Source organism: Eretmochelys imbricata, chromosome 2, assembly GCF_965152235.1.
Source record: "Eretmochelys imbricata isolate rEreImb1 chromosome 2, rEreImb1.hap1, whole genome shotgun sequence".
Classification (NCBI taxonomy): Eukaryota; Metazoa; Chordata; order Testudines; family Cheloniidae; genus Eretmochelys; species Eretmochelys imbricata.
The window spans coordinates 246,585,795-246,598,670 of record NC_135573.1 but is presented as its reverse complement, the minus strand read 5'-3'; the positions used below and the strand labels follow the sequence as shown (position 1 = coordinate 246,598,670).

The following is a 12,876-nucleotide window of genomic DNA, read 5'->3' as shown; positions in this document are numbered from 1 at the left end:
GAAACTAAAGAACCAGGAAAACAGTTGACTAAAATCAGAAGTGAAGAACAGTGCCAATGGTGGCTTGACCCAAAACACAACCACTCTCAAAAGCTCATGTAGAAGACAATGTTTATTTTTGTCATCAGAGGAATTTTAGAAATGATGCTACCTAATCCTCTACAACACTTCAAGGCTGCTCGACTAAAGATAAGGGGGAAGATGTCATAGGGTCACAAGGTGTTCCCTTTTTCTTGAAAGGTTTAGTTAAAGGTAGTACTGTTTTCTTTGCTTTCTGATTCTAATGGAGAACCCACAACCTAGTTTTACTGTCTTCCACTGTACAAGACTCCCATCACACCACCAATAGTAATTTTAAGTGCATTTAAGTTCAAAGAACTTAGTGAATTACCAAGGTTCTTATATTTGCATTCTAACAATGGTTAAGTCACACTTCTTTCTGTGATCCTAAATGTCCTTTTAAGGACTGCAGTTAACAGCCTTGTCATTCACTTTTTTTAGGCAAGAACAAACAGATTTCCATTGTAGTTGCCCTATATGAAAACATCTAAGTTGAAATTCCATTTTCTGCTTTAGAATACCAATAAAATGTTAAAATATTAAACTTAGTGAAAGTCTTCAGTGATATTAGTATTCTACTTCACACTTATACAAAAGAGCAGAGGCACCAGTCACTCCAGGTGATTTTCATGTAACATACCCCTGTGTTTGTGTAACTTACATTTTCAGAAGTTGTAATGAAAATTTAAAGTATTACTGAAACTGACATAGTTGTGAAGTTTGATTTGTTTACTTTGTGCATTTGATGGCATTTCCCTAGTAAATCAGTTTTTTCCTTGATGAAAAATCTTAAAAGCAACAGAGGAATCAACAAGCCACAGGTTTTTATAAAAGATGAAGAGATGCTAGTTAAACAGTGTCCTTGAACTAGTATAAATACACATTGACAAAATTCCTTTAACCTATCTCCCTCCATAAACTGAGTTTGGAAGATGTGTCAGATTAATTGTAAGTGGCTGGGTGTCTATATCAGAAGTGGCACATATCTACCGTCACAGTGGAGACTGAACTAAATGGAGGTTTCAGAGTAGCAGCCATGTTAGTCTGTATACGCAAAAAGAAAAGGAGTACTTGTGGCACCTTAGAGACTAACAAATTTATTTAAGCATAAGCTTTCGTGAGCTACGTGCATCCGATGAAGTGAGCTGTAGCTCACGAAAGCTTATGCTCAAATAAATTTGTTAGCCTCCAAGGTGCTACAAGTACTCCTTTTCTTTGAACTAAATGTAGTTAGAGACTGGATTATCCTCCATGCATTAGAGAGCATCACTCCCAGTCAGGTTATAGGTACTGCATGGAAAGGCAATGCAGGGAAGTTTACTTTGCTGTTGCCTATTTGTGTTTATCTGATAAGCCTTATTAAATGTATTTCAGTGCCCCTCAAAATAAAGGTTTACAATTTATTTTCTACACAGGCTTTCTATCTTAGTATTCATTAAGCCCCAAACAAGTTCATACTATACCTACTGTTACTTATAGTCATCAAGGCTGGCTTTACACTCAAAACTTTTCTCAGTACTTGGGTAACACCACAGCTTGCCTGCTCTGAAAAGATGACTTAAATTACCATGCTGTCAGGCCAGCACTGTTGTTCAGCTGTAAATTAACACAAAAACCCACAACCCAACAGCCCTGCCCACCCCGTCAAAAAAACACAAAAAACCCAGCCCAACTGAAACAACATCACTATGCATAGGAACAGAAATTCCTACAATAGGTACTGCTGATGTACCATTTTTGTCAGTATTCAAAACCTTAAGAATTAAAAGTCACCTTACTGCTATTAAGATAGCATCCCACTGTTATCCCTCACCACTACATTCACTTAGAGTTTTTTACATTCTGTGTATTTTTTCATGATCCACAAATCTATTTAAGTTATGCAGGTTATCCCACCATTTAAAAAGAAAAGTCTCTGCAATTAATTTGAACCATGGAGTAATCTTGATTTCATTTTTTGATGCTTTTTCCAAGAGCTGTTTTAATTCTTCCTGTGTCACATAACAGTAGCTTTTGATCTCATTCGGATCAGGATTTAGTGTTACGTTCTTCCGCACAAACAAGATGTAATCAATTTCATGTTCTCCCCAGATCCCATCAGAGCGGGCCTTGTAGTGAATTCGTGTTAGATAGGAGATTTCTTCTGGAGTTACCTAAAACCAAAATCCTTAATTAACTAATCAGCAGTAAGAGATAGGGAGATACAGCAAGATATTTTAATTAATATATTTTGGAAGTGGAAAAAACAAGACCGTTATGCATCACCTTTCTGAAGGGACACTGTCAGTTTAAAAAACACTCCAACATACATTTTTGGTCTGGAAAAAAGTTTGAAGCTTATTTTTAATACACAGAGGCAAAAAAACACTTTTTTTTGTCCAACTTGGTGCATTTGACAGCACTCCTGTTGAGTTGGCTTCATTGTTTCCCTATACACCAGTATGCTTTCTGGTTTTGTGTGGGTTTTTCTACATGGAAACAGAAGAAACATTTTTTAAATAGTGAAGTAATTATAAAAAAAACCCCAACACTGCCAGGGGACTCGGGCAGGTATCCTACTTGTTACCCCTTTCAACTTTCATAATTGACTAGGTACAGCAGCCCTACCCCTCATTGCCAATTTGTATTTTTAAAATCATTGTAATATTGTTGTCCAACTTTTTAAGGTTGGTGATTAAATGTCCTTTCCCATGTTAGTAAACAGAGGATTTAAACTGAAATGAAGTCTTACTTTGCACAATGTTATTTACTCTTTGCCTTATATTTAGGTTGAAGGAAGAAGTACTCTTGAAGGATCCTTTTTTCTTGCAAACAATTTATTTTATTGCTCTGGTACTGTATCAAGGATTAAAGTATTTGGGTCCAGTTATGGGAGAGAGAGAGAACAGGATATTTTTCAACAAGTATCTCACAAACTTGTGTTCATTGTAGAATATAAAACACACCAAAGGCAGCTAACAGTCAGTTGGGTTTCTTGGCAATGACTGTTAATTTACGGTAACTTACAACAGATGGCAATATTTATTTCAGATTCTTGTAAATAATTTTGATTTTAAACACTGTATTTGGAATCCTATGTCTCTACTTTATGCGCTGCCTTCCAGGATCCTTTAGTAGGCAGCTGGACAAGACTTTTAGAATCTGGAAGACACTTGTGCCAATTGACTCACCAATATTTACATCTATTCCCTAAGCAACTGGACCTACAAGATTCAACAGTTTAATTTCTCTTCAGTGTAAGCTTTTGATTACAAATCCTAGCAGGTAGTTACTTTGTGCCAAATTCAAAAGTTTACTGTTCAACAATTTTTCTTCAGGTAAATTATTAATCTGTAGTGACACACTCTGTTACCTGTTCCAGAGGAATTCCTAACTCTGCTCTTAATCGCCTCTGTGCTGCTCGCCGAACACCATGGGCATTATTTTCTTCCAGTTCTAGTGGGGTGCTTAGTGGATGGCTGCAGCAAGTGTTGGTAAAACAATCTGTAAAAAGTTTGTGTACAGTCAATATTCAGAACAGCAAAATACCTTGCAGAAATCTAGTATAGAACAGCTGCATCACCAGTCTGTTTGTTTTTTTAAAAAGATGTCTAAACACCCTCCACTTTAAAGCTTGAGCATTCTTTCCTACTCCCTTTGTTTGTGTTTGAGAAAAAACAGAAACAGATTTCCCCTAATCAAATATTTCTAACAGAAGTTAAAATTAACCTAACTTTGCATGTTAGTGCCTTATTTGTGCTGCATTATCACCTTGGATAACAAATGCTGTCCCCCCCAGAGGATCTCATCTAGTGTTGCAAGATCAGCTGGCAAAACCCTCTGCATTGTTTATCCTGTAGACTTTACCTGGAGTGTCTAAAAGTTTGATTAACAACATGCTAGGCTGCTGCACACTAAGTATTCATGTGGACCCTGCTGCCACACACTGCCCCGGAGCGTTTTAATCTACTCCAGTTTCAAAATGAGGTAGATCAAGGTGCACCAGGGTCCATATACATACTAACCCATGGCAGGAGTAGATTCAAACCCTAGCTTGCTGCAAACTTAGCAGTTGCATAGACAAGCCCTTAGATTGGTAGAAAAGAGCACCCACCCACTGCACTGAATGTTTTCACATTAATTACAGATATTGTAGCATGGTAAATGCTGCTTGGTGACCAAACCAGTCTAAATAATCATTAAAACCCAGGTGCAAAGCACATGCCTGACTGCTTTGACTGAAGCAGCAATCTCATAATACAATGAGATTTTTCTGGAGCAGACAAGATTTAGACATTTTCAAGTCTAAGATGAGTTTCACAGTTCTAAATGGAAACAAGCATATTTAGGTTTCTCTGTAAGTTGTCTTGCCTATTGTTTTGACATTAATAAAGAACTAGAGGGTGAGAAAAAAGACCAAAGCATGAAAGGATAAAAAGAGGGAGGTTGCAGATGGCTGTGAACCTGGCAGGCCAGGTGCCAGGTCTTGCCAAAGCTCCAGGCATTAGCTAAAAACTGACAAACTCATAGCTATACAGACTGGACCATCTCACTTATGTGTTAGCGTTGCTTAAAATCAGTATTAGTTTTCTAAGACTGTATTTAGTGCTTGCACCAAGGTTAGTCTATTTTTTTTCCAAGGTCCAAATTTCACGGTCAAGGTTCAGACTACAAAGAAACATTTTTCACACCACAGTAACAATAATTATAAGTAGTAAATAAACAAATTTTGTGGTCCATTCAAAAGTGTCTGATAGTCTGGATTTGGCCCACAGTCCGCCTATTGATTACCCTAGGCTTAGACTCTATAGTATGTTTGTTAGTTGCTGCATGCATTCATTTTATTTGTAATGTCTGTATTTCATGCTGTAAGGAAATACATAAGTTTTGCTTTATAACTTTGAAAATATTTGCTTTAAATTTGAACTCCGATGGGAAGAGTGTCTCCTGCCCACTCAGAATAATCATCAAAATCAGATGGGACATCAAGGAACAGTGCAATACAAAGGATTGGTGAAGGGCCCTATCACACCTTGGAAATGCTACATGCAAGGACACTCATCCTATGGAACTGGAGGCTGAATGAAGGAAATAAAACGAAGACTTAACAAAATTTTCCATCCCTTTGCTGTTTGAACTCTCACAGGGCCAGAGACCCCCAGGAGTTACACCTGGATCCACCCTGAAAGATACGTTAAATTGATAGATCACTACAGCTCTGTCACTCTTAGGACTTAGATTGCAACTCATTTGCATATATATGTTGGCTTGCTTTAACCTGCCAATAACGCTTATTTCTTTTTCCCAGTTCATAAACCTTTAGTTAATTTGTTACAGAACTGCCTTCAGGTAAGAAATCTGATGAGGTTCAACAAGGACAAGTGCAGAGTCCTGCACTTAGGACGGAAGAATCCCATGCACCACTACAGACTAGGGACCGAATGGCTTGGCAGCAGTTCTGCAGAAAAGGACCTAGGGGTTACAGTGGACGAGAAGCTGGATATGAGTCAACAGTGTGCCCTTGTTGCCAAGAAGGCCAATGGCATTTTGGGATGTATAAGTAGGGGCACTGCCAGCAGATCGAGAGACGTGATCGTTCCCCTCTATTCGACACTGGTGAGGCCTCATCTGGAGTACTGTGTCCAGTTTTGGGCCCCACACTACAAGAAGGATGTGGAAAAATTGGGAAGCGTCGAGTGGAGGGCAACAAAAATGATTAGGGGACTGGAACACATGACTTATGAGGAGAGGCTGAGGGAACTGGGATTGTTTAGTCTGCGGAAGAGAAGAATGAGGGGGGATTTGATAGCTGCTTTCAACTACTTGAAAGGGGGTTCCAAAGAAAATGGATCTAGACTGTTCTCAGTGGTAGCTGATGACAGAACAAGGAGTAATGGTCTCAAGTTGCAATGGGGTAGGTTTAGGCTGGATATTAGGAAAAGCTTTTTCACTAGGAGGGTGGTGAAACACTGCAATGCGTTACCTAGGGAGGTGGTGGAATCTCCTTCCTTAGATATTTTTAAGGTCAGGCTTGACAAAGCCCTGGCTGGGATGATGTAGTTGGGGATTGGTGAGCAGGGGGTTGGACTAGATGACCTCCTGAGGTCCCTTCCAACCCTGATATTCTATGATTCTATATTCTATTGTCTTTGACATGAGATCTAAAGTACCAGTTGATCTGGGGTAAGTGACTGGCTTCTTGGAACTGGGAGCAACCTGAATATTTTGGTGTAAGTGACCATTTATCACTAAGTCCAGCTTGCCTGGACAGCAAGATAGACTGGAGAGTCTAGGGGGACTGTGACTCCATGGAAACACTGTTAGATACAGTGATCTAGGAGTTCACTTTTGTTACTGGCTTGGTGAAATCTAATTATAGTACATACCAACAGTCTGGGGTGTCCGTTCTGTTTTTGACAATCTGCCCTGAGATACGCACACTCAGTTCGGAGCCTCTCTAGACCGTGCGATAGGGGCACGGTACCTTTTGATCAAAAGCAGTATTTTTGCTACCTTATGAGGGGGGTGGAAAGAGAACCACTAAAACAGCAACGTCAAGTAAAAGGAGTCAGTTTTCAGATTCAACTCAGGATCGTCTTCCAACAGCTAAATATTTTTTTCCTGAGAAACTTCAGTTGCACTTCTTTCCAAGTAGAATCTAAAGGATCAAATTCCATTTGCACAGGTAGTTGCATGACTTTCCCACTTTGCTTTCTAGCTCTTCTCTATTGAAAAAGTTAGTTACAAGCACTCCCTGGACCTGCATAAACATGTCTGCACATGTCCTTGGACAATCTCTCCCAACAGGTCTCTAATCCATGCTATAATTATTCTCTAATGCAAGAAACTGATGTGCCTATACATTGGCTTCATCCTCTGGAAAAGCCCAAAACTAATTAACTTTCTCTCCTCTCCCCAAGGAAACTGATCTTAAAGTCTGTAGAGGAAGTTATGGTGGGAAATGAAAGAGGGGCACAAACACAGCTTTTTACCTTAGCAAGAAATGTTTACATACGAACCTGGAAAAGTAATTTTAGCATCTGATCTCTGCTGCAATAGCAACTTATCTTCTGTATTGAATAAAAAAACACTGAAAGCTCGGTGCAATAATCCTAAAACAGACATAAAAACATGAGTATTATTCTCTGATTAAAAAAGAACTGCAAGTACAATAGCAAAGATCACGGAACCAGAATAGGTTCATCTTTGAAAGGTTTTTTTCCTCAATCTTACGTACTAGAAACTTTTCTTAAGAAGTGGAAAAAAAGAAACACTTTCGATTTTGTATTTTGACCTGTGTTAAATGTTAGCTTTTCCTATTCCTATACATGCACAAATTTCTAAGTATCTGCTTCCAATATCTTATTACAATTAAGCTCAATGTTTCTGAAGGAAGTTTATCTAAGGCATGTTTGGGCAAGTCACTACTGGGGCTTAGTCCTTATGTGAGATTTTATATCAGAGAGAAATAATGTAGAACAGGCTGTTAAAATCCCAAACTTTACTTTGGAAGGCATCCAGCTCTCAATAATGTGCATAGAATAAGTAGTAGAATGTAAAACCAGAACTTTCCCAAAAGTGTTAGCTCTCTGTCCTTCTCCAGGACAAGCTCCTTGTTACTGTGAGTACACAAAAGCAATCTGCAAACCTTACAAGAAATACCATTTATTGGGCCACCAAAAATAAAAAGGATAAGCATTCAAGAAGTATACAGACTCTGTTTCTAGTAGACACAAACCAGCATATAAAATTGAGACAAATTCCCTTTTAACTCCCCTCTGTGAAGTGGTTATATTTTGCCGTTTGAAAAAATAAACCTACTAAAATAAAAGTTAATTACTGTCTTCTAAGACTTATTTTGTTATATCTATTTGCTTATATTTTGTAAGTTAAAAAAAATCTAAGTGAGTCAAAAGCACCTTGCTAAATGTTCACAGCCATATGTTCCTAGTACTATTATCTTTATTCTCCCTTCCTTATTGCCTCCAATTGTTTGTTGTTCCCACTGTAGCATCTTGCTTTGAAATTAGATTGTAAACTCTTCAAGGCCAGGTTTATGTTTATTTATATATATCATACAATTATTAACATGATTTCCTATCAATTTAAACTGTACCTTTATCAATGTTTTCATTCAGATGGCAGTTTTTCTTGGTATCTGCACCAATCTTCTTGTCATTTTCATCAATAAGGATACACATCTCTGCCAAAAGCTGCACCTGCTGCTCATCAAGATTATCTGTGTTTACTTCAGGCATAGCTGTGGTACTTCTCTTTCTAGTGAAAACAGTGATCAAAAGAGACAATCACTTGATGAGACTGCGGGCCAGCAAATTTAGAAGTTAGAATATTTCACACATCACATGTTCAGCCTTCAGAATTTGCTGCCATAGGTGGTAGACTCTAATACTGTGGATAGTTTTACAATAAGTTATAGTTATTATTTTGTTTAGAGAAGGATAAGCAAACTTTATTCTGATAAATGTAAATGGATTGGCTCAGAGATGAAGGTATTGGCTACCCCACAATATGTACTGTACTGCAATATTAGCTAGATGCTTTATGGATTTTTGTCTCTCTTCTCTGAAAGAGCAGGTATTAGCCCTAGAAGGACGCTGGATCTCTGATCTGATATAGGAAATCCTGCATCATATGGTACAGATCAGCTTGCCCAAACCAGATTCTGTAAACTAATCATATGGCCTGGACCACATGTACATATATGTGTGTGAAGGGGGCACAGTTGCTTCCCAGATAGGAACTCCCAAGGACATGAAAGACAATGAGGCAATCTGGTAGATTCAAGGACTCAGTCTCCAACAAGTTACAAAGATTGTTTTGCCAAAGCTAGAGATTACCAGGTCAAAGGACTACAAATGGCTATAAAGTGACATGACTCCTGCAAAGGAGGGTGGAGTTGCCAAACTGCCTAGGGCGGGGTGGCCAATCTGTGGCTCTGGAGCTACATGAAGCTCTTAAGAAGTTAAGATGCGGCTCCTTGTATAGGCACCGACTCCGGGTCTGGAGCTACACGCGCCAACTTTCCAATGTGCCGGGGGTGCTCACTGCTCAACCCGTGGCCCTGCCACAGGCCCTGCCTCCACTCTGCCCCCTCCCCAGAGCCTGCCATGTCCTCACTCCTCCCCGGGAGGTGCTGGGAGGGAGGAGCTGATGGCGAGTTACTGACCTATTACTGTGGCTCTTTGGCAATGTACACTGGTAAATTCTGGCTCAGGTTGGCCACCCCTGGCTTTGGGAGTTGTCAGTAAGCTCTGAGTAGGGAGACGAGCTGAGACAGAGAGAAGCTCAATGGAAGACACTATAAGAAGTCATATCTACCAGGGTCTCCATGTGAAAGATGGTTAAAAATCTGATAAGGTAAACATGTACAATCTGTTTTAAGATTTTTAAGATTTTTTTTTATGAAATGCTTGCTTTAAGGAGGTTGTTTGGTCACTGATTTACCATTGTCATTGCCCCACAGAGGGAACAGAATCGCCGTCTGGACATAAATCAGATCTGGTGAGATAATCACAGTTCATACACAGAAAAATGCAACTTAGGGCCCTGTCAGACTGGGAGAATTGCATGATTCCACCCTGAGAGACACATGACAACTACAGGCCCGAAACCAAGAGGGTGCGTGCTCAGAGTGTACATCTACACTGTGATAAAAATAACTCACAGAACTGGGTCTTTGAGCCAGGGTCAGCTGAGTTAGTCTAACAGAACTTGAGCTGTGGGGCTAAAAATTCCAGTGTAGATGATCAGGCTTGGACTGGAGCCAGGGTTCTGAGACCACTATGAGATGTCTTATCGCAGTGTAGTAATAATGAGACAGAGCAGAGAGCAGGAGTCTGAGGTGCAATATGCCCAGAAACTAACATGAGGCAGTGGATTCTAAACAATTTTCTAATTAAATACCTTTTTCATCCTGTTTTTTTCCTGCGCCCAAAGTGCTGCACGATCTGCCCAAGATGTGATAAGTTTGTATAGAGACTTTACTAGTGCTACAAATCAATTTATACTTTTTAAAAAAGGAATTAAAGTTAGTTATAGGTGATTTGTCTGCCCCTAAGGCTCCTACAAATGACTGAGGGTTTTACAGTCACCTTTTGCAATTTTAAAAAATTGTTTCATTTTTGCTTTGTGACAAACCCACACTACCGAGTGGAAACAGTGATGACGACTAGACAACGAATACCATCAAATGTATCAAGGAAATATTTTCCTTTAATCTCCCTCAGTTACAGGGACTCTTCAGTATTGCCAGCAACACTGAGAAGCAGGTCTCCGACTGAGGTATGATTTAAGATGATGGTGACAACAACCCTTCAGAGAGATGATCCAAATTCTCTAAGAGAAGGTTGGTCCCACTGCAACAGTGCCAGCCTCACACACCAACCTACGCAATCGCAAGAAAACACCCAGCACAGAAAGATACTCCTGGGGCCTCAGGCTGGGACCAGATGAAGTGGATGAGGAGTTACAGCTAAGGAGAAGATTCACCCGCACTAGAAAGAGCCAGGGGTGTAAAAGGCCCTTCCACGCAAAATCCCCTCAACCCCACCTCCATCCCCTTAAGCCCCTGTTCCCCTGACACTCCCAACCCCACCCCAGTCCCCAATATCACCCATCCTCCCTCCCAGACACCCCATCCCCAATCCCAGAGAGCTCAGTAGCAGACCCTATAGGAAGTCAGATAAAGAGATTGGGAGACCTTGGTGGGAGACCCTCCCCAACCCTGACACCCCCCATCCTCCTAATTCCTGACACCCCTCCGTTCCTGTCCCCCGGCATCCCCACCACCATCCTGCTATCCCCGATACCCCCATCCTCCTGTCCCCCAACATCCTCCTGTCCCCCTGACATCCCCACCCCATCCTCCTAACCCCCCCAACACCCCCACTTCTGTCCCCGCAACATCCCCTCATCCTCCTAACCCCCCCACTCCATCTTCGTATCCCCTGACACCCCCACTCCCGTCCCCCACGACATCCCCTCCCCGTATCCTCCTACCCCGACACCCCACTCCCGTCCCCACAACCTCCCCTCATCCTCCTAACCCCCCACTCCCCCTCCCCGTATCCTCCTACCCCCTGACACCCCCACTCCCGTCCCCCGCGACATCCCCACCCCGTATCCTCCTACCCCCTGACACCCCCACTCCCGTCCCCCGCCACATCCCACCCCGTAGCCTCCTACCCCGACACCCCCACCCTCCTGTCCCCTGACACTCCCACTCCCGTCCCCACATCCTCCTCCTACCCCCCGCCTCCCCCGCATACTCTACATCACCAACCCCTGTCCAGACCATGCCCAAGGTCTGCTCCCGTTAGCGCCCCGCCCCGCCACTCCGTTTCCATTACTCCCTCCCCCATCGCCCCCCCGGCCAGAGACGCTGCGGCAGGCGCCGCCGCTGCACTCACCCCGCGGGGCTGTCGGCCCGGGCCTCCTGTCCTAGCAGGCTCCCGGCGGGCAGTCGCGAGGCGTGAGAGCGCGCGGCGCCCCTGCCACCCACAGCCGCCACAAACCCGCACAGCGCGCGCCACATCGCCCGTCACCCCGCTCCCGCCAATAGCAGCGCCCGGAAAGCCGCACGTCACCGCATCGCCCGATCGCGCCACCGCGCCTCGGCACAGGGCCCGCGTCCGGGCTGGGCGGAGTCCCATCCAGCCTAGCCAATCACAGCTGGTACTGACCGAATAGAGAGTGAGAGTAGAGGAAACGGGAACAGCCAATGGCGAGCGAGGGTTAGGCAGTGACTGGCCAATGGGGAAGCGAGGATGAGGCTGAGCGTATGGCCGTGGAGAAGTTTGACCCTGTGTCTTTGCTGCAGGAAGGACCCCCGGAATCTAGGGGGTTAATCATCCTGGCGGTGCACGTGAGCTGGAATGAGACTGCACTATGACCAGTGCGGTGCTGGCCTGGCATGGCCTGGACTGTGTGGCCTGAGCCTTTCTTCACAATGGAGCATTAACTCTGAAACCTACAGAGGGTAACTCAGACCTCAGCACTGGGAACCATCATGTCACTAATGGCCATTTTAGCAAAAGCATCCAGCTAATGTATTGATTCCCCATAATCCTGGTCTGTGTCACGTTTTAGGTGCCCCCCTAAAAAAGTGCTGGGGAGGTTATTATTTGCATTGCATTAGCATGTAGGCACCCCTGTTATGGACTAGGACCAGATTGTGTTAAGTATTGTACAAACACAGAATAAAAAGATTATCCCTACCCCCAGAGAATTTACAGTCTAAGACAAGAGACACCAAAGAGATACAGAGAGAAGGGGGTGCATAAGGAAATAGTGAAACAGTGGGGCTTTCTGCAGAATTTAGTTTGATTTTGCAGCAGCATATGTGAGTACTTGCTTAGACGAAGCAATACAATCATGGAGTATTATAAAGTCATGAAATTAAAGCACATATGGGCCTTTTCTTATAAGAATTAGTGTTTAACATGTTTAGTTATGTGAATAGTGTGAAATATAATGTTCTTACTTGCTCATGTCCTTGCTTTTAAGTGCTTGAATTTGTAAATGACATGTTAACTAAGTTTACTGTTGCTTAGTGATGTTAAATTATTTGGAAACTAAGAGGGGTTTTTTGGGTGGCTTTTCCAGTGGGTTTATTAAATAAAATGTATTTAGTAACATTTAAATGAATTAAATGAGCTGTTCACCAAAGTAAATTAAAGGTGATGCACAAACCTCTAATGGCTCCTGGGGACCCTTGTCTCATTCAGTGCACACTTCACCAACAAATTCACATAGCTGTGGACATTCCAAAGAGCTCAGCGTGGACAGAGTTCACCACCACCTATGGGCCTCTCCCCA

At 42.4% G+C, this 12,876-nt stretch overlaps 1 protein-coding gene across 3 annotated transcripts; it reads right to left on the bottom strand.

Annotated features, from left to right (window-relative positions):
- Positions 1–94: 94 nt before the first annotated feature.
- On the bottom strand, positions 95–11,660 carry IDI1 (isopentenyl-diphosphate delta isomerase 1). Of its 3 annotated transcripts, none has more exons than XM_077808336.1 (5): positions 11,469–11,660; positions 8,156–8,319; positions 7,059–7,151; positions 3,413–3,543; positions 95–2,213 (listed from the first exon to the last, which is right to left on the bottom strand). In XM_077808336.1, exons 1-5 carry the CDS (start codon positions 11,591–11,593, stop codon positions 1,896–1,898), a joined length of 831 nt encoding a protein of 276 aa, XP_077664462.1. In that variant the 5' UTR covers positions 11,594–11,660; the 3' UTR covers positions 95–1,895. The 3 variants fall into 3 exon arrangements, with proteins under 3 accessions (XP_077664462.1, XP_077664463.1, XP_077664464.1); XM_077808337.1 differs by having other exon boundaries at positions 8,156–8,316; positions 11,469–11,659; XM_077808338.1 differs by lacking the exon at positions 11,469–11,660 and adding an exon at positions 9,964–10,089 and having other exon boundaries at positions 8,156–8,316.
- Positions 11,661–12,876: the final 1,216 nt, after the last annotated feature.